Source organism: Carlito syrichta, unplaced genomic scaffold (genome assembly GCF_000164805.1).
Source record: "Carlito syrichta isolate Samal-C Ts95f unplaced genomic scaffold, Tarsius_syrichta-2.0.1 Scaffold303061, whole genome shotgun sequence".
Taxonomy (NCBI): Eukaryota; Metazoa; Chordata; class Mammalia; order Primates; family Tarsiidae; genus Carlito; species Carlito syrichta.
Window position 1 is genome coordinate 321,700 of NW_007247157.1, and position 22,721 is coordinate 344,420.

General features: G+C 41.9%; 1 protein-coding gene across 3 annotated transcripts in view; it reads right to left on the reverse strand.

Annotated features, from left to right (window-relative positions):
- The window catches only part of TRPC7 (transient receptor potential cation channel subfamily C member 7), a 152,914-nt gene that overhangs the window by 73,019 nt on the left and 57,174 nt on the right, over positions 1 to 22,721 (reverse strand). For 2 of the 3 annotated variants that reach the window (XM_008057577.1, XM_008057575.1), the window contains one exon: positions 257 to 421. The exons of the other annotated variant lie outside the window; for it this stretch is intronic. In XM_008057577.1, the coding sequence (XP_008055768.1) occupies positions 257 to 421 (165 nt within the window). The remainder of the gene's footprint in view (positions 1 to 256; positions 422 to 22,721) is intronic. 3 annotated transcript variants of the gene reach the window in all.

The following is a 22,721-nucleotide window of genomic DNA, read 5'->3' on the forward strand; positions in this document are numbered from 1 at the left end:
CCTTTCCAATCATGCCTCTCATGGTTAAAATTTTCCATCTTATCACTCCTCTCTCTCTTTGAAAAAATGATGATTAAAAAAAGCAGGTTTCACATTTTCTTCTTATGTGGTTTTCTCTTTTTGCTAGGTTTCTCAGGACTATTATCTTTAAATGTGGGAAGAGATCAGCTGCTGGTTTGAACAAAATGGACTTCAGGTCATGCTAAGAAGAGAGAAGAAATAACCACAAACGACATGCACCTTAAGCAGTCTGTACCTTGCTGCACGGAGCAATCCAATAGGCTATGGCGAGAAAAGGGAGGCCTATGGAGACTCCAAAGACAGCCAGGAATTTCACAGCGATAGACTGTTGACGTAAGCCTGAGAGATTTTCATACCACATGGTAAGCAATTGCTGCTGACAGTTAGGATGAGCAACGAACTGTAAAAACAAAACAAAAACAAAAACAAAACGCAAACAGGAAAATGGCATTGATAGCACTTGAACAGTATACAACCTAGGACTAGCTTGGTGCTGAAATGTTCCACCTGGGGGGTGACCTGAGTGTTGGAGCCAGGGAAACTGGGCCAAACATCTATGGAGGGGAATAGGGGAGCAGGAAGGGAAGCTTCTTAGTTAGGGATGCTGGGGAGCTTTGTGCTGTGCCAGAGTCCTCTCAGGAATGGTTGAATAAAAGCTTTGCAAACTGAGGGCCTGGAGAAGTCTCAGGCACAGAAAATGACAGTCAACTTTTGGGTAAATGTTTGTCTTCAGTCCAGGCAGTTCAGCTTATCAGCAGAGACAGATCCCTGGGCAGAGTTTTTTTGGGAAGCAACACAGAGGAATGGATGGGGCATGAATGGGGTTTTGAGACATGGGTTTGATTGAGTGTTACTTTACCATTTACTAGTTGGGTGACCGTGGGTTAGTTACTGAGCCTCTGTGAGACTTAATAGTCTCCTCTGCAAAACGGTCTATCACATTGTGTTGCAGGATTAAATGAGATATTATAGAAAGTTTCTCTTCTCTCTTCCTATATAGTCTAAGGAAAAATGCTTACAGTGTTTCTAGAGGCCTTGTTAAAACATCTTGATATTTTCTTACTGGATCTCAGTAGTGTTTGGCTTGGATTCATGGAGATTTTTGTGGTATGATGGAGCACTGACACATGGACCCCCACCCCGTCCACCGTAACTTCCTTCCTTCTGGAATATCATGCACCCTTCTCACCACCAGCTCTCTCTTGGTACTACCCTGCTCTAATGCCTAGGTTACAAGACAGACCTCTTGCTGCCATTTTCTATTGTCTGGCCTTCTCCCAACCCCCATATAACTTACTGGACTAGGAGTGGGCTCATCAGGTTTCTCTCCTGGGTATTCTGGGACTATGACTGAAAGAGGCAATCTCTCTATTTAGTGGGAAGTTAACATGAACCTTGGGAGGTCTCGAAAGCTATCTTCCACTTTGTGGACTAAGTAGCAAAACAAGTCCATTAAAGAGAAAAATAGAGTGAAGATGTGGAGGAAGAGACTGAGCTGGTGTCTGACCTCTCTGGGGCCCAGCTCCACTCAGCCCACATGCTCCATGAGACACCCCTATATTCACAGACAAAATCTTCTACTGCTTGATCCAGCATGTTGGCTTGAGTTGTTGCAACCAAACCATCCCTTTTCTGCAAATAACAATTGCTACTTGGTCATTTGTTTAGATGGCCTTGAATCCTGGTCAGAAGAAACCGGCAATAGGTGCTATTTAAGTAAAACTTACATGGATAAGTTTAAATTTGAGAAAATTATACTTATTAGCTGATTTTTTTCCCATGTCAGGAGGAAGCCATTATTAGTTTTTGATAGGCTTGCCCTTTGGCCTCACTCAGGACATTCACACACCACAGAAGAATTGCTGGGACCAATGGGTAAGAGAACACAAACTGAACATCTTTCAAAAGGTGACTTTTCAACTGATGACCCCAGGACACAATGTGCTGATTTTTACTTCATTTGCCTAATTGGATACTAAGGGCACATGTACAACAACCCCTGGGAAATGTGAAACATTCCATTTTCATTATGAGAACAATATAAATAGAGCTATTTTAAAATTCTCAATGTAGGTGAAACATGTTCTTGTTTCTCATTTCTAGGAACTCATAGTAGCAGCCAAATGATCTGCAAGGATGCTGTCAAAGGTTTATTTGGTTTGGCAGCTCCTGATAATACTATTACTTGAAGATGCAAACTAGGCCTTTTATTGGTACCAGTATTGGGTTTATAGCAACCTTTGTGGTCTTTCTCTCTAAGAATAGTAATGGATTCTCCTCAACCCAAGGAGGAACGCCTATGCCAGCAGGTGACCCAACATCCTGGGCCCTTTCTGGCTCATAACAAAGAGGAGCAAGTAGCAGAAAGTCCTGCTTTTGCTTCTGTAATTCTCAAGTTCTATCATAGCCCAGGTCCCAGGGCAGGATGGTGGGTAAACATGGGAACAGTCATTTTTGTTTCTCAACCACTAGCCTTCTGTGAATGCTGAAACAGCCCTACTCTGGAGAAACTCACAGTGTAATTAGAAGGTGGGACATATGCCATGAAATACAAGACGACCACTGGATTCACCCGACGGCTTCCTGTACTACAGCTTCCCTGGAAGGACTCTTGTCGTAGTCCCTATCATTGTTTCTTTGTCTGTATCTGGGAAAGCACACCCCATGCTTACTCTGATGCCTCTTTGCAGACAAGTCAGCATAACAAATTGGACAGAAGTTCTGAGAGAGAATATAGTGGGGGCTACTTCCACTCTCCCTTGTTTGCCTCAGAGGAAGGCAGTGGTCCCACCTAAAATAGTAGGGCCCTCTTGGGGCTCTGTCTTCCTCTGCTTAGACCTTTGCTAATTTCCACAGTTGCAGTTATTCCTCCATAATAAAGCAAGCTGGCTTCAAACATGCCTTTTATTTGTATATAGACTTTATGATGTCATGTTCCCAGAAAGCTGGTAGCAGCTGATAGCCAACGCCAAACTGGTGTTTACCTTTATATGGGCACTTTTCTGTACTTGTGGTAGGCCTTCGAAGACAACTTGGTGAAACATAGTTCAAGGTATATCAAAGGATTTTTTCCACTGTGATTTTGAAGCACAGAAAAATATCATCCCTGATCCAAGGAAGATGAGAGTAGCAAATGAAGGACACCAACAGGACACAAAGAAAACTCTAACCAAAAGGGCACAGGGCCAAGGAACAAAGGCAGGAAGAACTCAGGGTGGGAGAAGAATTTTCAAAAGCCAGGTCAGAGAGGAACGGATGGAAGACAAGCTTCCAGCTAGAATAGAATGGGAACTCAGAAAATCCATGTCGTCTTGGGCTTGTTTTCTTTGGCATCTTGCTCACAAAAGGATAGAATGATCAAAGGATGGATGTCACAAGAACTTTGCCCAGGCCATTTCTGCCTAGAGCATGGCACACTTTTAGGAAAATTCTTCAAGGGAAGAACTGATGTGACCGCCTTGATTTTCCCATTGACACAATTTACACTCTTCATAGCAGGGAGTTTGTAATGGCTGGAGCTGAGAATTTGTTAGCGGTTTACATGGGGCGGAGCAGCCTCTTAAGATAAAATAAATCAAACTACATCCATAGCTGGGATGGGCTGTTCATCGAGCTGGGTGAGAGAGGGGCTAAGAGGAGTTGAACTGCAGTGGGAGATGGGAGGGGGCTCAGAGACAGAATTCTCTATAGTGCAGAGACTTTCCCTGCCCACCCAGGTGGCAATCTTTCTTTCTTTCCTCTCATATAATTCTTAGTTTCTCCCTTTTATCATGGTTATATTTCTATATGACTCCCTCCCAGAGAGCAAAGTTCTCCTGGAGGGCTCTGGTGGTCCCTAGCATGGTGATCATGAGTGGTAGCTGTTTGAATGAGTAAATGGCACAACCAGAAGTTCTCTGCTTTCAGCCTGCAAACCAGATGCCATCCACAGGACCACAGTGGCCTTCCTTCCTCACCATACCTGTGAGGTGGCAGACTTCCAGCACACTTCTGCATATGTCACCATATCTGGAAGAGGCACAGGGGTACCAGAGGCTGAAAGTTGGCTTCTCTTCCAGCAAAGATAACAAACAGGTAAGTCACTGAGTTCACGTCTCAGCTGAATTTATTTTCCCTATAAAAGTGCCAGAAAATTGAAAGACACCACCACTACCAACCACAGCAATTTCCTTAATTCCCAGAAGGAATTGAGCTAGGAGTGTAAAGGTCTTACTAGGAAAAATTTCATACCAGCATCTGGAGAAGGTACTCCAAGAAACAAGCCAAGGAGGGGGATAGGGATTGGAACTTAGCTCAAGGGAATTTTTGGTTACAGCTCAGGGATCTTTATTTCATATGCCCTGTCTAGGCACACTGCCTCCTCCCACCACTTTCCCTTAACTTTCTGCAGTACTGCCTTCAAAATTTCTATTTTCTGACCACCTAAGCATCTCCTCCATTCCTGGGAGATTCCATTGGATGCCTGTATAGATGTTTCTCACTTTATTCCAGCTTCCCCTGCTTCTTCTTCTCCTTGTGCACCCCTAATACCAACTAACTCTGGCATTCTACTTGGCTATTCTCACAGCTGAGAGTTGTGTCAAGCAGTTGCTTGCTGCACCATTATGGAAGTCTACTGGGCAGCAAGAGAAGATGGCACCTGTGAAGGCTCTTCATGCCCACAGATATTTAATATTATGTGTTCAGTTAGGTAGCTTGCTCCATTATTCTCAAAGACAACTCTCTGTTCCTGCTTCTTAGGGACAGCAGGATAAGAAAATCTCACTCCCACTTCTCTTCAAGAAAACCTCCAATTTTCTAGATGAACAGGGATTACTTACACAAATGCTCCAGATTGATAGGTTGCTCTGAGGACTGTGCTGTGACTCAGCAGCATCTTTCTTACCAGGGGAATAATGAGTTTTTGATGAAGAAAGTCATTTATGAACCAGCCTATGCCTCAGTCACAGGGGTGCAGGGACAAAACAAATGGTGCTGGACTTTTCAGAGCTGCAGGCGAACCATTTCCGAGTGCAGGTGCCAAGACAGGAGGCTGAGGTTGGCCCTTCTGGAGGTGGAAACTAAGGCCATAATTTTTCCAGTGCTTACCACTAGTCTCTCACAGGGAGCCTGTGGGCTCATTGAATGCTAGGTGCTGATGAGGTGACTTGGTTTCCAGTCTGGTTATATCGTCATGACCAAAGTCCCCTTGAAGTTTCAGAGTCAGCGTCTAGCTGGCTCCAGCTGACTGTCTCTGCTCTTTCACAGTGTCACAAAGAGGCCACTCTCCATTCCTGGCAGTGACTCTCTCAGTTCCACCCAGGGCTATGCTCTAACCTGAAACCAAAAGAGAAGTGGAAGCTATTTCTAGCACAACTTCTTGGATCACTTTCAATTTCTTTCCTTCCTGAGCATTGCCCTCTAGCCAAGCTGCTCTACATGCTGTTCCCAAATGTGGCATATGTCTGTATTCAAAGAAGGTCCATCTTGGTCCTCTGTGATTCAGTTCTCCAGCAACCTTCAAGACTCAGCTTCTTCTCCACCTCCAAGTCCTACCAAGTGCCTCAGCCCCCTGAGGTGTCTTGGAAGCCCATGGACCTCATTCTGTGGCCCACTCACTTGGCAATCACAGTTCATGGGTCAAATTGTGAACAGTTGTACTCTTGTAGAGCTATACTCTGACCTTTTCTATTATTTTTAATCTTCTTTAGAAAACCAACAGTCTATGTTTCATCAGAAGTATGCAATCTCATGTTTTGCATGTAATAGGTGCTCAGTAAATTTCTGTTGAGTAACTGATAAACTGAGTGCTCTTCTGAATCCTCTAAGATATGCTCCATGCTTTTCTCTGTGACTCATTGTCCCAGAATAATTTCTAAATATAGCAAACCCTGTATTACTCAGAGTCTGATGAACACTTAACTCTTCACATCTTTACCAAAAGGCAGGGAGAAGGGATGAAAGCTAAACCAGGCTCTTGTCTTCTTGTGCAGGAGAAGATTGAAATGTGAGTCTACAGTAAGGTTTCAGGATTTTCTCTCAGGTTGGGTATGAATTATTTAATTTCTAGGTATGCCATGAGTCACTGCGAACTGACATCAATTCAGAAAATATATAATATAATAAAACAGAATAACTTTTATTTGTTGAGCACCTATTCTGGGTCAGGTTCTGTGCTTCACAGTCATTATATTACTAAGCTCTCACATCAATTCTTTGTTGTGGGTATTGTTATATTGCTATTTTAAATATGAGGGCATGAGACACAGCAAGATTAAGTAACTTGCCTACACAGGTGATTATGACTGGGTCTGGACTAGAACCCAGGTCACCTTTGTCAAAGATGATGTTTTGTATTGTTATCTTATATTTACACAAGGTAGATTTAAAATCAGACAGAAATGACAAAGTGCAAGGGATTTTGGTGATTTCTCCAAGCCCACAAAGGCCAGGGGACCTTACCATTCAAGAGGCTGTTAAAACTCCCCCCTCTCTCTCTCTGCCCTTTTGCCTGTTAGTCAGGCAAATCTTAGTGAAGATAAAAATCAGGAATACACAAGATGAAGGGCTTAAAGTCAGTTTTCTTGACATGGGCTCTTTTTCCCATGTATAGACAAGAGTAACAGCATGATGGTTCATCTGTTGGTCACCTCTTTGCAAGAAATCAGGTTAACATGTAGGCCATCCAAGTCTAGCCTTGAACAGTGCAGACTCCACTCAAAAATTACTTTGGTGAAGAACCTAATTAGGATCTCAAGTCCCTTGCCAAATTCCGTCTGACACTGACATCTTACTAGGAAGTGCAGCAATTCCAGAAAGTTTCCTAAGCCTGTTCCAACAGGATAATGTTTTCAAGTTGATCCCCAAACTTTGCAGACCTCCCTGGTGGTTGTGCTGTCTCTGGGGGCAAAGGTTTATGGGGTTGGGAGCATAAGCATGCATGGGCTCTGGGCCCAGCCTGCCTGGGCCAGTTCTGGTTCCACCGCTGACTAGTGAGCAACCAAGTAGCTTAACCTCTCAGGTCTCAATTACTCTACGTATAAAATGACCATACTAATGACTAACTCAAGGGGGATTTCAAGGGTTTAGAAAATGCAATTTTAGCTGGGCTCGGTGGCTCAGCCTGTAATCCCGCACCTTGGGAGGCTGAGGTGAGTGGATTGCCTGAGCCCGCGGGTTCGAGACCCGCCTGGGCAACTTGGTGAGACCTCATCTCTACAATAAATCAAAAAATTAGCCGGGCGTGGTAGCGCATGCCTATAGTTCCAGCTACTTGGAAGGCTGAGGCAGAAGGATCACCAGAGCCCAGCAGGTCGAGGCTGGGCTCTAGTCTGGGTGACAGAGTGAGACTCCAACTCAAAAAAAAAAGAAAAAGAAAAAAAAAGAAAATGCAATTTTAATTTTTGGTTTATGGCATAATTTTTAAGTACCAAAATACTGCTTTTTAGTTGGTATGATATTCTATTCTGAAATAAAAGTAAAAATGAAAATCACTTGTATCAACAGTCCCCAACCTTTTTTTGGCAGCAGGAATTGGTTTCATGGAAGACAATTTTTCCATGGATGAGGGTAGGGAGGATGGTTTTGGGATGATTCAAGCATTATATTTATTGTGCATTTTATTTCTACTATTATCACTTTGTAAGATATAATCAAATCGCTATTTTTTATGAAATTATTATTTTGCTATGAATCTGCAAGCAATTGATTGATTATGGTCTCTGTGAAGTCAAACCTCACTGCTAATGTTAATCTGTATTTGCAGCCACTCCCCAGTGCTAGCATCACCGCCTCATTCCACCTTAGATTGTCAGGCATTAGATTCTCATAAAGAGCACACAACTTAGATCCCTCACCTACGCAGTTCACAATAGGGTTCACGCTCCTATGAAAATCGAATTCCACTGCTGATCTGACAGAAGGCAGAACTCAGATGGTAATGCAAGTGATGGGGAGCAGCTGTAAATACAGATGGAGCTTCACTCACTCTCCCGCCACTCACCTCCTGCTGTGTGGCCCAGGTCCTAACAGGCCATGGACTAGTACCGAACTGTGGCCCAGGGATTGGGAGTCCTTGGCTTATATCATGCTTTAAAATTATTAATCATTCAAAGATGTGCTCACTTACAGAATATTTGTCTACTTTTTGTGTTTCTAAAATAGAGAAGGAAAATTGATTTTCAATAAAGATAAAGGTTTTCCTGCAAGAATAATTTTACTTTAGTTCAGAGACTTTATCAACAAGAAGACGATGCACCAAAGGTATTGCTGTTTATACAGGAAGTCTACATCTGTATTTAATAAAATGAAAGAAAACAACAAGAGTCTGGGAATACTTTCTTAAAATATAAACCACAGCATCTGACCAATACTAAAACTTTACACCTAGGGTGATGAAGCTGTGGTGGGTTGGGGTGGTCATACGTTTTTCAAAAAGATTTTCCCCATATAACCAAATAAAATATTAGGCTACTTGCAGGCAGATAACAGTATCAGAGGGAAATAGTTGGAGATTATTTATAACTATCCTTTTATGATTCTAAATTTTTCTTTTCTTTTTTGAGAAAGCAGAATTTATTGAGAGGACAGAGAAGCCCCCACAGTGGGAAGGGACCTGAAGGGGTTGCCCTGATTCTAAATTTTCTAAATTTTTCTTGCAGAGAAATTTACATTAACTTAGCAATAAGCCATTTACTTTTTAAGGTAGAATTTTATAATTTTATGTAATTATTTTAAAATAACACTTCAAAATTCATTTAATCTCCTGTGAATTTATATTATAATGCTGATTTATGTGTAACACATATTTTGCCCATTTTTTAACTTGAATCTTTTATTTGTATATATAGTTTTGTTTGTTTTTTAGTTGAAGTCTCACTCTGTTGCCCCAGTGAAGTGCAGTGGCACGATTATGGCTCACCACAGCTTTGACTTCTTGGGCCCAGATGATCCTTCCACCTCAGCCTCCCAATAGCTGGAACTACAGGCACATGCCACTATATCTGGCTAATTTTTAAATTTTTCTGTAGAGATGAGGTCTCGCTATGTTGCTCAGGATGGTCTTAAACTCCTGAGCTTAAGCAATCCTCCCGTCTTGGTCTCCCAAAGTGCTGAGATTTTAGGTCTGAGCCACTCTGCCTGGTCTGTCTATATATAGTTTTATATTTAAAATATAAACTCAAGATTTAGTGTCCCTGATTTCAAATTTTAACCTTTGAATTCTCAAATTTATAACATGTTACTATTACCAGTATTTTGATATTGTGAGACATAAATGATGAAATCATGGCATAGTCACTGGTTAGAGTTAAAAATACCATGTGTGTAGCTCAAATGTTCCCAGTCTTGGAAGCTGGGGGATACAAACCTAGCCCCACTTGTAGATGGTCATCTATCCACCCAGCAGGCATGTATTAAATGCCTGTTGATATCAGGTGCCAAGAACCTTTAGGCATGGAGGAAACAGTAAATGAGATGGCTAAGGCCCCTGCCCTTGGAAAGCTTGTGAATTCCCCAATCTAAATGGTTCTGAGTCTTTTCAGGCTGGATGCAGGGATTTTTATCATGGTAGCCTCCTCCTGTATATTTACATTTGATTCAAATACCCTGATCAAGTCACTTTACATGTCACTAAATGTACCAGGTACAGGATGTCAGCTCCTCCCTCCTCATGCTCTGCACCCAGGCATGCCAGGCCAGAACCCGGACACACATGTGGCTGCTGAGTGTGACCAGGTTTCCATCCTTTGCTCTGCCTTCAGGGGCTGAATTTCTCCTGCAGTTCTGTGGATGGACCCACGTGGTGCTGGATTTCTCTGGACCTTGATGTCTTCTGGGTGTGGGGTGTCTACTTTCTTTTCAAAGGCAGCCCCTTGTTCTTCACCACTCCTATCTCCAGATTGCCATCTATTTACCCTAGAAATACCTGTCTCTTCTCATGCCCATCTTTTCTAAAGGGCAGGCCCCCAACAGAGTGGCTAAGAGTGATGTCCAGGGTGGAGTAATGCCTTCCTTTGTGCCACAGCTTCCCTTCCCAGGTTGTAGGCCTGCATGACTCTGCTTCTGATAACCTCAAGAGGAGGGTGACTTGTCTTATTTCATTTTACCTCCATCTGACTATGGGAGTTAACCTTCTACTAAGGCAGGATGTAGAGAAGTGTAAGAACCTGGACCAATGTTCTTAGCTCTCTGATCATCTTGGTTTGTGGGAAGGGAGGTGAAGAGGGTTTGAGGAGCATCTCATGCTGAGCTCACCCCTGCTCATCCCCACACTTAGGTCTTGACCAGATTTCTTACTCTCAAGTTTTCCTTAAAAATTAACCCTATTTCCTGCTTTTTAATCTCCCAACACCAGCCAACCTGACCAACAAAGTTAGATCCTAGTAGACAGAGTTCTAGATCTTTTTCATGTGGTTCTGGGCCTTGTGCAAACAATAGCGTGTGTCCGTCAGTGACACCTCCTCTCCTCCAACCACCACCACAGTTCTTATGTAGGGCACCCAGAGCACTTTTACAGCACATCCCCTAATTCCATTTGTCACCCTGTCCATTCCTACCCTCTAATACTTCAAGGGACATTGTTACTTAGACAAAGAACCCAGTATAGATCTAAAGCGAGACACTTGGTAAATATTGGTTTCTTTCCTCTCGGTGGTGGTATCTGTATCTACTCTGCCACTCAGAGCTTCCAGTTTGGACAACTTCAAATGTTCTCTTCACTTCTCTGAGAAATGTGGAAATCTATCACACTCCAAACATCAGGAAACATTATTTCTGGTGAAGGCACATTCTAGTCATGCAGACCTCTCACTCCATGTTCTTAGATGTCAAATGAGGATATGAATACTCAGCATCCAAAGGCAAACATTCCCTGAGCACCTGTGCTTGTTATTTTTTCACTTTGTCAGTCAGGGCCATCCCCCTCAACTCCTACCCCACCAATATATATCATCCCCCACACTTAGGTTTTGGCCAGATCTCTCACTTCTGGGAACTTTTCTGTCAAGTTTTCCTTAAAAATTAACCTTATTTCCTGCCTTATAAAAAGTCTCTTAGCATCAGCCTACCTGACTAACAAAGTTAGACTCCAGTAGACAGAGTTCTAGCTCTTTTTCATGTGGTTCTGTGCCACATGAAATTCAATGTATAATTTATTATATATCATATATATATTTTCTTGATGGGTTGGGTCAATTTTGATCATATTTTAAATGCTGGCTTTTATCAACCTATGGAAAATAAAAATATCTTCCTTTCAGCATGTTCATAGTTTTTGGAAGTAAAAACTGGGTTCCAGAGGGTAGTGTGATATATTTGAAGTCACATCTATCTACACTCAAACCAATCAATCTATCCATCCATCCTTTCATTCATCCATTCAACAGTATCTATTGAACCAGACACTAGGAACACAAAGATTGATGATAATGTCTTGGTTCTTGTGGCTCTCAAAGGCTCTCAGGGAGACAGTCAAATAGGTAAGTGCAATGTAGCTCCATCAGTGCTATACCAGGAGTTGACCCAGAGTGCTGCGTGACAACAGGAAAGACACATCCAGCCCAAGCTGGGGTGTGGAGTGACAGTGAGGAATGAATTGCTAGGGAAGGGTTTCTATGCGGAGGCATGAAGGCTATACCCAGGACATGGAGAGAGTCAGGAAGGGCATGCTGAGGAGACAGAGCTGCAAAGCATTTGGGATCCAGAGTCAGACAGATCTTGGTTTAAATATTGCTTCTGCCTGTGAATGGCCGTGTGAGATCGAGCAAGTTACCTCACCTCTGAACTGTGTCTAATTCAACTGTAAAGTAGGGATGAAAATACTGGTGTATGGAGTGAATATATTCAAAGCACATTGCATAGTAAAAGGTGCAGATTAAAAACTTAATAAACTGTTGTCACTGAAGCCTGAGTCTGGCATCAGGGGAGGTTCAGGTAGCTCAGGGTGGCTGGACCATCGAGGAGTAAGGGATCTTGTGAGTCATGCTGAGATGGAGACTAAACATGACTTGGAAAAGCAGGGTGCTTGGGAGCTAAGTGAAGTTGCAACAGACTTTTAGTTTTATGTATGTGGGCCAGATATCCATAGTGTCGGCTTTTTTGTGCACACATACTTGCCCTCACCCCTGCCCCCATGGTACTCCCATTTACAAAAGAGCAGAACAACATCCTCAGTTTAAATTGCAACATCAGACAGTCTCAGAAGTCTCCAGGGGCACCTGATTCATAGGACCTGCCCAGTGAACAATGATAATTTATTGCAATGTCCAGTATTCTGTTTACAGCCTCTTTAAATGTTAATGATCAGTAATGCAATTATGATTGGGAAAGTTCCTGGGCCAGTGTGGGTCTAATTTGATTTACAAAGCCATCTGGAGCTAAGCAGGGTTCTTTTTACTTTTTTTTTTTTTCCAAATTTGGATGGCTTCCAGCCACTATAATGTCAAGCCTATAGCAAAGACACTACCCTCAGGCTCTGAGAACCCAGAAAGGAAGCCCAGTGGCCTGAGGGTGAGTCAGGAGGTGCAAGGTTGATGACAGATTTTGTAATCTCCCCTCCCTGCACTCATCCAAGGGCAGAGAAGGGGCATTACTTGGTCAATGAGGATGCATTTCTGTTGAGCACTGGGTCTCATTCAGCTGAAAAAGAGGCCAGACGAATGACTGCTTACTATGTTTAGAAAAAACAATTCACATTTCTTTCCATATCCACAAAGTTCTTGTTAATCTGCTTACTTTACATCTTGCCACTCTCACCCTTGCTTACTGTGATCCAGCCCTACTGGCCTCTGCACTTGTCCTGAAATGTACCTAGGCCCTCCTGGACAATATGCCCAAAGTAGAAACTTTCCCTCTGCCTCCTGCTTTATCTTATATCACTTGACAACCGCCAGAGTTTAAGTATTTATTGTCTGTCACTGTGCTAGAATGTAAACTCTACAGGCGCAAGGCCTTTTATTACCATGCTGCATCGATAGTACCTAGAGAAGTGTCCTGTACATAGTAGGCTCTCAACAAATATTTGTTGAAATAATCCATAAATGACTCTAGGGCTCATCTCCTTGATTCCAGAGTACTCCCACAAGCAGGAACTCTGACTCTTCTCTCCTCTTGGAGATGGTGACATTTCCAAAATGGTGACAACAGTATCTCCCATCCCACATGCTCTGCAATGTGATCTTGATAATCCCCCATCAAGAGGTGAGTTTAGATCCCTTCCTTGGAAGCTGGGCTAGCTCTCAGTGACCTATTTTGACCAATAGGATGTGGCAGAAGTGATGCTGCAAAACTTCTTAAGATTGGCCCTTAGACATCGTTAAACATCTACCTCCATTCCTGTGAAAGTACCCCCTTAGAAGGCAGCCACCATGCTATAGTCCAACATCCCCGATACCGCCATGCTGTGAGGAAGCTCAACATAGTCATATGGAGAGAGAGAGACCACAGGAAGGAGCACTGGGGTGCCAGCTAAGTGGGTGTAGACTTCTAGTATCTTCCAGCTCAGCCCAGCCACCAAGTGAATACAGCTGAACAAATGATTCCAGTGCAAAAAAATCACAAGAAGAACCTTGCCTATAGAATTGTGAACAAATGAAATGATTTTTTTCCTAAACCACTTGATTTTATGCACCAAAAAATAAACTTCTCTTCAGTTTCAAGCCCCCAGCATGCTACATTGTCCCCTTCGCCAGGAGGCTGTGGGACAAGAGCTCTTTCCTTGGTTCTCACCTCCTCTCTGCTTTAATGCTTGTCCTCTGCTCCTTTCCCTTCCCAGAAGAAGTTTCACTCCTGACCATGGCTGCTCTCACCTGTGTACTTGATCATTCCTGCAGCCTCCTGACCATCTGAAATCTGGCTCTTGGACTCTGCTGAAATTGCTCTCTCAAAATCTTGTTAATTTCCCTCTGGTCATCAGACCCATGAGTCTGTTTTGTGTCTTCCTTCCCTCTGACAGCTCTGGGGTCCAGTCATCATCTATCACTCCCTAAGCCATAAACATCCTCCTCACTTGACCCCATCTGTATGGCTGGGTATCTGAATAACCTGCCTGGGCGATAAGCCTGTCTTGTTTTCTTGGCTGAAGCCTCATAATGGGAGAATAAGTGATGTTTTACCTTCTGCCTCCTGAGGAGGTGGCCAGGAGGGTTCTGTGCTCTGTGGTCCTGGCTCAGGAAGAAGGGTTTTAGGGATTGTTCTGAGGATCATGTGCAGTCATTTTGGGGAACTGAGGCCCAGTGAAAGGCAGGAGTTGGAGGAGTGTACTTGGTGTTGGAGAGGTGTTTCGGTGGTGAGGAGAGGGATGTAGGGTTTGTGAGTCTTCTGTGGGGTGGCAGACATCAAGTTCCACTTGAACTCTGCCCTGGAGGTAGATGGACCCTAAAATGTGGGTCATTCTATAATACTGGGGGAATTGACCAATGCCAAGGGTTTTCTTTGTGGAAATTGAGGCAAGGGTCCGAGCACCAGTCTAGCTCAGAGATCTTGTTTCATTAGAAGCTCCAGGAGGAAAGAGAATCTTGTATTTTCTCTATTATAGTCCCAGAACCTACTACAGTGTCAACAGCACAGTGGGTGCTAAAAAAAAAAAGTCTGTTGAATGAATAAGATGGAGCAATATTGTGGTAATCAGCACTTGTCAGTGGCATCAGGTGTCCATAGAGAAGGGTACAGACCAAGAGCCCTTCTTCAAGTATACAGGTGAGTCTTCAGGACTGTGGTACAACACAAAGGAGGAAGCTACAGAGTGACCGAGATAGAATTTCGTGGCAGACTGGGCAGGAGACTGAGCCTGATTTCATATGACTTAGAAAAAATTTTTAAATGGTAGGAACATATGTTTATTGAGTATTTATTATGTACCAGACACTGTTTTAAGCGATTTTCAAATATTGATCAATTTAATCCGTGCAACAATCCCATGACAAAGACACAACCATTTCTCCAAATGAGGAAACGGAGGCACTGAGAGGCTAAGTAACTTGTCTGAGGTCACACAGCCAAGTTATGAACCCAGACACACTTGCTTCAGAGCTTGACCTATTCCAAGGAGCAGTTAAGATGTGAGATTTTTTTTTACCTCTGAGAGTTATGAAGTAAATTCATCCTGGTTATGCCTGTTTCTCTAGTAATGACATATTTAATATTATGCATATAAGTGTATATCAATTATATATAACATTTTAATACTATAATAAAATAATATTTGGACAGACAGGATTAGTGTTAGAGATAGAGATCTTCCCCCTAGTATTAGCATATAATCATGGAGTGGGCTGTCTCTTGTTGCTGCTCAGATGATGTGCAGCAGGTCCGCTGACTAGTACATGTTGTGGACCAGAACTAGTCCTTGAAGATTACATGCAATGTGCTAGTATCCCTCATTTACCTAGAACTTACTATGTGCAGGGACTTTATAAGGCACATTAGAGATAAGAGAAGACAAGGTTAAACAATTTACCTATGGTGCTCCTGGGCTTTCTCACCCCAGAGCTTATGGTCCTAACCATTACTCCACACAGAGTATTTTCCCACGTCATGTTGAAAGGTTTTTTTTTTTTTTTTTATACAGAAACATGCAATCTTTGATTTTCTGGGAGGGAGTCAATTACTTCAGGAAGGAATTTTTAACAACCATGTAAAGGACCTTCAGGATATTTGTGCACTGTTTGCAAATATAATAACCAATTGCAATTATGACAGAACATAATATGTATACATCTGTCCCCTGCCCCCACAGCACAAAGTCAGTCTTCTCTGGGCAATGGTTAATTATCAGCTAAGCATTTGTAACGGTGCTAATGGATTTGGTTGTTGAAACTTTGTCTTTGTAAACTCTCCCTAATGGGTCTTAATTTCACTAAATTTCAGCCTGATGGTCACTGAAAGCAGCTTCCAAGTTAGCCAACCCTTTAACATCTCCTTTTTGCCTACTGAATGAAGGTCCTTATTAGAAAAACAAGTATTATGTTGCTTTCACTAAAAATAATCTGGGGAAAATGGTAAGGAGGGCTAGCTTAGGACCTGATGACTAGGTTTAGTGTCTTTGAGGGTATCTGTGGACTGGAGTCAAAGCATAGTGCTCTGTGTCTTTTCACCTTGGGAATTTCTCTAGCAGCCTGCTAGACAGAGAGAGCTTGTCTCAGCCTCACTGGTCCCAATGCAGTGTGATGGTTAAGTACAGAGTTCTGAACAGAGGCTTTGGAACCAGATGGATGTGAGTTCAAGTTCCTCCATGGTCTCTTACCAACTGTATAACTTTAAGTGACTTGCTTCTTTTCTGTCTCTGGACCTCGGTTCCTTCATAAATCAGAAAGAATTTCTCTGCCTTGTTTCTTTTTGAGCATTTCTCTCAAGTCTCAATTCCTTTCTCCTTGTCCTCTGCCCTGGTCCCTTCCCTGTCTATTGTGGGCCCAGTCTTCTTCCAGGCTGTTAGAGTTCTGGATTGCCTTATCCTACCCTGTCCTAGTTCACTAGGGTGCTAAATGGTTCCTGATTCCTTCCCTCACCTAAATCAAATCTCTGTTAGGGTAATCTGAGGTAATTGCACTAATTTCTGTAGGAATCTGAGTAGCTTATCCTATGGTTGGTAGATCATACTCTTACAGAAGTATCTAGGTTGAATTTGTGCCCTGTGTTACAAAGCCTTATTTTCTACCTCCAAAATAACAGTTCTACACATTCCTTCCTTGAACACAGTCATTGCCTTTAGGCCACCGTCGCCTCCTATTGGACTCCTCTAACAGCATTTTAGCTGATCTCCTTTCCTGTATACATCATCAAACCTTGCTACTAGACCTGTCTTACTGAAGTGAATTTACCTACAGTTATGATATACTACTAACTTGGCCACAAATGTGTAGAAAGTTCTTGTATCACAAGAATGATACATGTTTACAAGGAAAATATTAAGATTATGCGAAAGCATATTGGTAGAGTGGATGGCTGGGGGTAGAGGCAGGATTCACATAGAAAAATGCTCATCTGCTTAATATCCAAAGGAATGCACATTTTAAATATGCAGAAAATAATGCTCAACATCTATTAAATCAGGAGAACTATCCTAACAATACCCAATGCTTGCAAAGTGCTGATGAAACCATTTCAGTTGTACACTACTGATAGAGTTGAAAAATAACTTTACAATGTTTCAAGAGTCATGGCAAATATTTAGGTCCTTTGACCCAGTAGCCTCACTCTCAGAAATTTAATTTAAGGAAATAACAGAAAAGAAGGAAAGAAAGCTATCTGTATGGAGATAATAGTAAAATAGAAATATACTTAAAAAGTAAATGTTCAACAGTAGAGAAAACATAAATAATGGTACATCAATCTCATGCTAGCAACAAAATAACAATTATAGAACACATAGAAAAATGTTTACATTTGAATGCTAGGTGAATCTATTATAAAATTATTTACCCCATAGCTATAAATATAAATACAGCTATACTGTACATATATAGCTATAGCATATACATACATATCCACACCTAAGAAAGTATTGGAAGATGGTAAACAAATGAAAACAATTGACATATGAGGCATATAATCGTACATTATTTTTTCCTTTTTTTTCCCCTAGGCTGAGTCTTACTCTGTTGCCCAGGCTGGAGTGCAGTGGCACATTCACCACTATTGCAGTCTTAATCTGCTGGGCTCAGAGATTCTTCTGCCTCTGCCTTCCAAGTAGCTGGAACTACAGGTGCGTGCTGCCACACTTGCTAAATTTTTTGATTTATTGTAGAGACAAGGTCTCGCCATGTTGACCAGTCTTGAACTCCTGGGTTCAAGCAATCCTCTCTCCTCTGCCTTCCAAAGTGCTGGAACTACAGGTGTGAGACACTGTGCCCTGCCATTCTATTTTTATAATGTTGTTTGTGTGATAAATAAAGTCAGTAAAGCTGGAAATACAAACTGCAGAGACTCCGTTCCATATAGAATGAGTCCTCATTGCCGTCCTCACAGCCGTGTGCTGGCCCAGTCTCCCCAGCCAGAGGCCTTCCTCTTACCCTAGCTCCTGCGATCCCCCCAGGTTGCCTCCTTTTGCTCTGGGCTCCTCTTTTCCCATCAATCCACTCCGGACCCCTTGTAAGTCCCCATACATTATCACATCTTTGTGCTTGCCTCACTGCTTCCTCTGCCTGGAACATCTCTATTTTCTTTTGTGTGTTGACTCTGTTTTCATGGCCTAACTCAGAATCCACCTCTGCTTCCTCCATGAAGCTTTCCCACACTATTTTTGTCTGCATTAATCTTTCCTTACTTTTGTTTAATAAAGGGCCAGATTTGGATTTGGATCCAAGCAACCTGTTAGGATACAAATTCCTGACAAGCAGTGGCTGGGTCTTACTTATCTTGATGTACAGATTTAGCTGATAATAGGTGTTCTATGATTATCACTTCTTCTTCAAGCTTGTGTCTACCTAACAACACCTATCAGGAGAGGAGCAACCAAAGTGGTCAGGTGATGAGACACCAGATGGGCTTATCCTGGAATAATAAGCATTAAAAAAGTAATTAATTTGTAATAAGTATACTTACTCCACAAATACATTTCTATGATAAGTATACCAATATGTATATAATAACTATAAAAATTAGTTTGTAATACTTACACTTCTGTAATAGGTATACTTATTTTTTTTTTCCCCCCAGGTATACTTATTATTATTATTACAAGTATACTAACCTTTCATTGCAAATCAACTTGTAATTTCTTTGATGTAATTTGGAGACCAAGTTATTACTAATTTTATTATTGAAACAATAATAAAATTTTTTTGTTTTGTTGTTTTTAAGTAAAATTAGACCATCAGTCATGTTCTGAGTTTCCATGGACTCAGTGACAACAGTTGTAGGAGTCCAAGAATGAGAAGAATAATGTCTAATCAAGTCACACATCATGGGCTACTTTCCTGTTTGTCTCATTTGAGTCCTCAGGAGAATCCTGTGACTTTCCTCAACAGTATTTAGAAATGTATCACACCTTGAATTTGGGATTTTGTTGTATTTCAGGAAAACAAAAACTGGAAGAAAGCTCAAGTATAGTACATTCGTTTATTTATCCAGATGTTCACTTATTCAATAAAATTTTTTGAGGATCTTTGACTTGCCTGTGTCTGTTCTAGGTTAGGGATACAGTGGTGAGTTGCTGCTACAGTTTATTGTGTTGAAGGAAACAGGCAATAAACAAAAGAAACAAATAATATTCACTACAAAATAGGACTCTGGGATAAAGGGTGGCTGATGAAAGAAGAAACAACACAGTGACCACATTCAGATGGGTGGCCAGGAGGCTCCTCTGAGAAGCAGACTATTGATATGAATTTTGAACACTGAGGATCCCACCTGCAGAGATCTGAGGAAAGGACTAATAACTTCCCTGCATGGGAACTGGCATGACTGTTTAAGGAACAAAGGCAGGCAGTGCAGCTGGAGATCAGTGAGCAGGAGGGAGCTTGGTGTAAGGTGGGTTAGAAAGGAAGGCAGGACCCAGGCCATGCAACGCCTTGCAGGCCATGGTTAATAGTTGGATTTTAAGTGCTTTAGGGGCAAGAAGATTTAGTGTCCTGTCAAGATCCTCCTTACAAAGAACGTGCACCCATTCCCACCTTCTAAAGGCGTTGGCTGCTGAGGGCTCCCAGACACACCCTTCTTCAGAAATTCCCCTCAGCCAATGGGAGCCACTTTGCCCAGAAATGCCTAGCAGGCATTTTCCCTCCTAGGTGATGCCCTCTCCTTGGGAACAGCCTGACACTAATGACTGACTGATATAGGTGTACGAAAGGCCGGTTCCCTTGTCTTAATATGAGACGACTCTATGGTGCTACTTACACTCCAAGACTCCTCAGAAGATCAAGGTGCGGTTAGACTTCTCTGAAACCACCTCTTAGGTTAGTTTCTTATTCTGGTCCATCCTGCTTTTGCCCCCTCAATGCAGGTTTCTCCTGAGATCATGCTTTTAATAAATCACTTGCACAAGAACCCTTGTTTCAGGCTCTGCTTCTGTTAGACTATGAGCTCTCTGCCGGCAGAGTTTGTGCCTGGCTTGTTCATTCTTAGATGGGAGATTTAAGCGGGGACAAGACATGATTTGATTACTTAAAAAAAATCACTGACTGGTGTGTATGTGTGTGTGTGTGTGTGTGTGTGTGTGTGTGTGTGTGTGTGTAGAAGGGAGAAAGAAGAGAAAAGTGGTGGTAGAGCAGTTAGATGCTATTGTAATCACCCAGGCAAGTTATGACTATGGCTTGAATTACATAAATTAAAGCATAAATTAAGTAAAAATTTTCATCTATAATTATACTTATAAAACTCCCCTTCCATCAAGAAAATTTGCAAGTGACCTTAGGTAGATAAATGTTAATAAAAGAGTAATGCATTTTGGTATACAACAGGCAGAATATACGTAAGATCAAATGCTCATTAAAACTCTGAATCCATATGTAAGCATGTATAACAGAAATAATGAGATAAAAATGTATAGTTGGTCTTTAGCTTAATTATTGGAATTAGTCACAGGTCCTGGGGGAGACTAATTTCTAAGATCTGTTTGACTTTGGGATAAAAGTGACAATTTGAAAATAGATCTTCTTGTTCTTTCTACTTTGGACCAATAAATACATCCATTTTGCATCTATTTCTTGGAGGGCAATGGAGGATTTATGCTCCTCCTCTGAATGCTTCTCAAATGCCTCTCTTACTGTTAACCTCTACGTCAGGATGTAATAGTAATCGGGCTCTGACTGTCTTAGCAAACACAGACATAATGAATAAAATAATGGTTACATAAGTTAAGGCTATGTGTCTAGGAAACATGATAACCGAGAGGAAGAAAAATGCTTGAAAGGATTATTCTTTCACGTACCTATTTATGCATTGAAAGAGCTGAACAAAAGAGAAAAATAGCTAAAAGGCAATAGTCTTCTGTCCTGTTGAGACAGCCCTCACTTTGAGGATCTGAAATCTTTTTTGCAAATTCACAGCAGCAGCTGCTCATTAGAGAAAGTCATGTAAGATGATTTGCAGCATACTTGAAGGAGGGCAAAGAGGAGCAAAAAGCACTCTGTCCCCACTCACCCTCCAAAACTGAGTTGGGCAGAGTGTGGGGATGGGGCAGCAATTCAGGCTGGCGCGTGGAGGGTGTACTCCTGAGACCCACTGTGGAGGATTCAGTGATTTGAGCATCCCTTTGGAGGCAAAGGCCCCACCGCCTCTCCTTGGCTGTGCAGGGCCACCTAGAAGCCACTCACATGTTTGCTCCACCTATGAGACAATGTTAGGGCTTCCCTGGATAGTAAGAGCTCATTTCTAGAGTTACAAACTCCAGAGAGACACAAGGTTGGCAATAGAGAGAAAGGTGACAATGGCTCCACACTCTAGGGCCAGCCTGGAACATCATCTGGATCCTTTATATAGATTTTTAATCACAAGGAAAAACTACAGGTATTTGGAGAAGCATGAAAGCCTCCCTTCCCACTGAACATACTGTCTATTCATTTATTCATTTGAAAATAGATCTTGTTCTTTCTACTTTGGGTCAATAAATACATCTGATTTGCATCTATTTCTTGGAGAGCAGTAGAGGATTTATGCTCCTCCTCTGAATGCAGGGTGTATGTTACGTGCAGGGTGTATCCTTTTCTCAGACTGCAGAGACAAAGATGAACCAAGAGAAATTTCACCTTCCAGGAATTCCATCTTTACAATATTTAGAATCACCAGAGAGCCTTTACAAAATGCCAGTTATTATGCTTCTACTCAGACGAATTGGATTAGAAACTCTTTAGGTGGGACACAGGTATTTTTTTTTTTGACAAATTATAGTTGTATACATTTATGGAGTACAATGTGATGTTTTGATACATACATATAATATATGATGATTAAATCAAGCTAATTAATATATCCACCACCTTGCTTACCTATCATACTTCATGGTAAGGCACTGAAATTCACTCTCTTCCTTTTTTTGAAAGATGGAATACATTATTATTGACTATAGTCACAGAGTGTGCAATAAATCTCAAAATCTATTCTTCCTGTCTCTCTGAAACTTGGTACTCTTTGATCAGCAACTCCTTATTCCCATCCTCCCCAGTCCCTAATCTTGGGTCACCATAATTCTACTTTTTACATCTACGAGTTCAATTTTATTAGATTCCATGTATAAATTAGGTAACGTGGTATTTGTTTCTCTGAGGCACTGGTGTTTCTTATAAAGCACCCAAGTGGTTCCTTTATGCAGCTAAGTTTAGGAACCACTGGTTTAGAGAGATATAATGCATCCTTGGATAATTACAATCCTTGCCTTCAGGGACTTATGGTTAAGGGGTTATAGCCTAGATCCTGAAAACTAGCCCAGAATCTCTCAACAGGAAATGATTTTGTTCCTCCCCTCCATCCAAGGACATTAGAGACAGTGTCTGCAGACATTTTTGGCTGACACAAGTTGGCGGGGAGGGTGCTAGTGGGTAAGGCTAGGGATGTTGCAAAACATCCTATAATGCACAGGATGGTCCCTACCGCAAGGAATCCTCTGGCCCAAAATGTCAATAGTGCTAGATTGAGAATGCTGATTTAGCCGTAAGCGTAGGTCTGCTTATAAAACCAATATGGTAAATGCTTCCATTCACTAATTTATTATGCACCTACCATGTTCTAGGTACACTGTGTGTGTCAACAAACCCTGACTATTGCTTATCAGGTACTGCAATTTTTTTCCC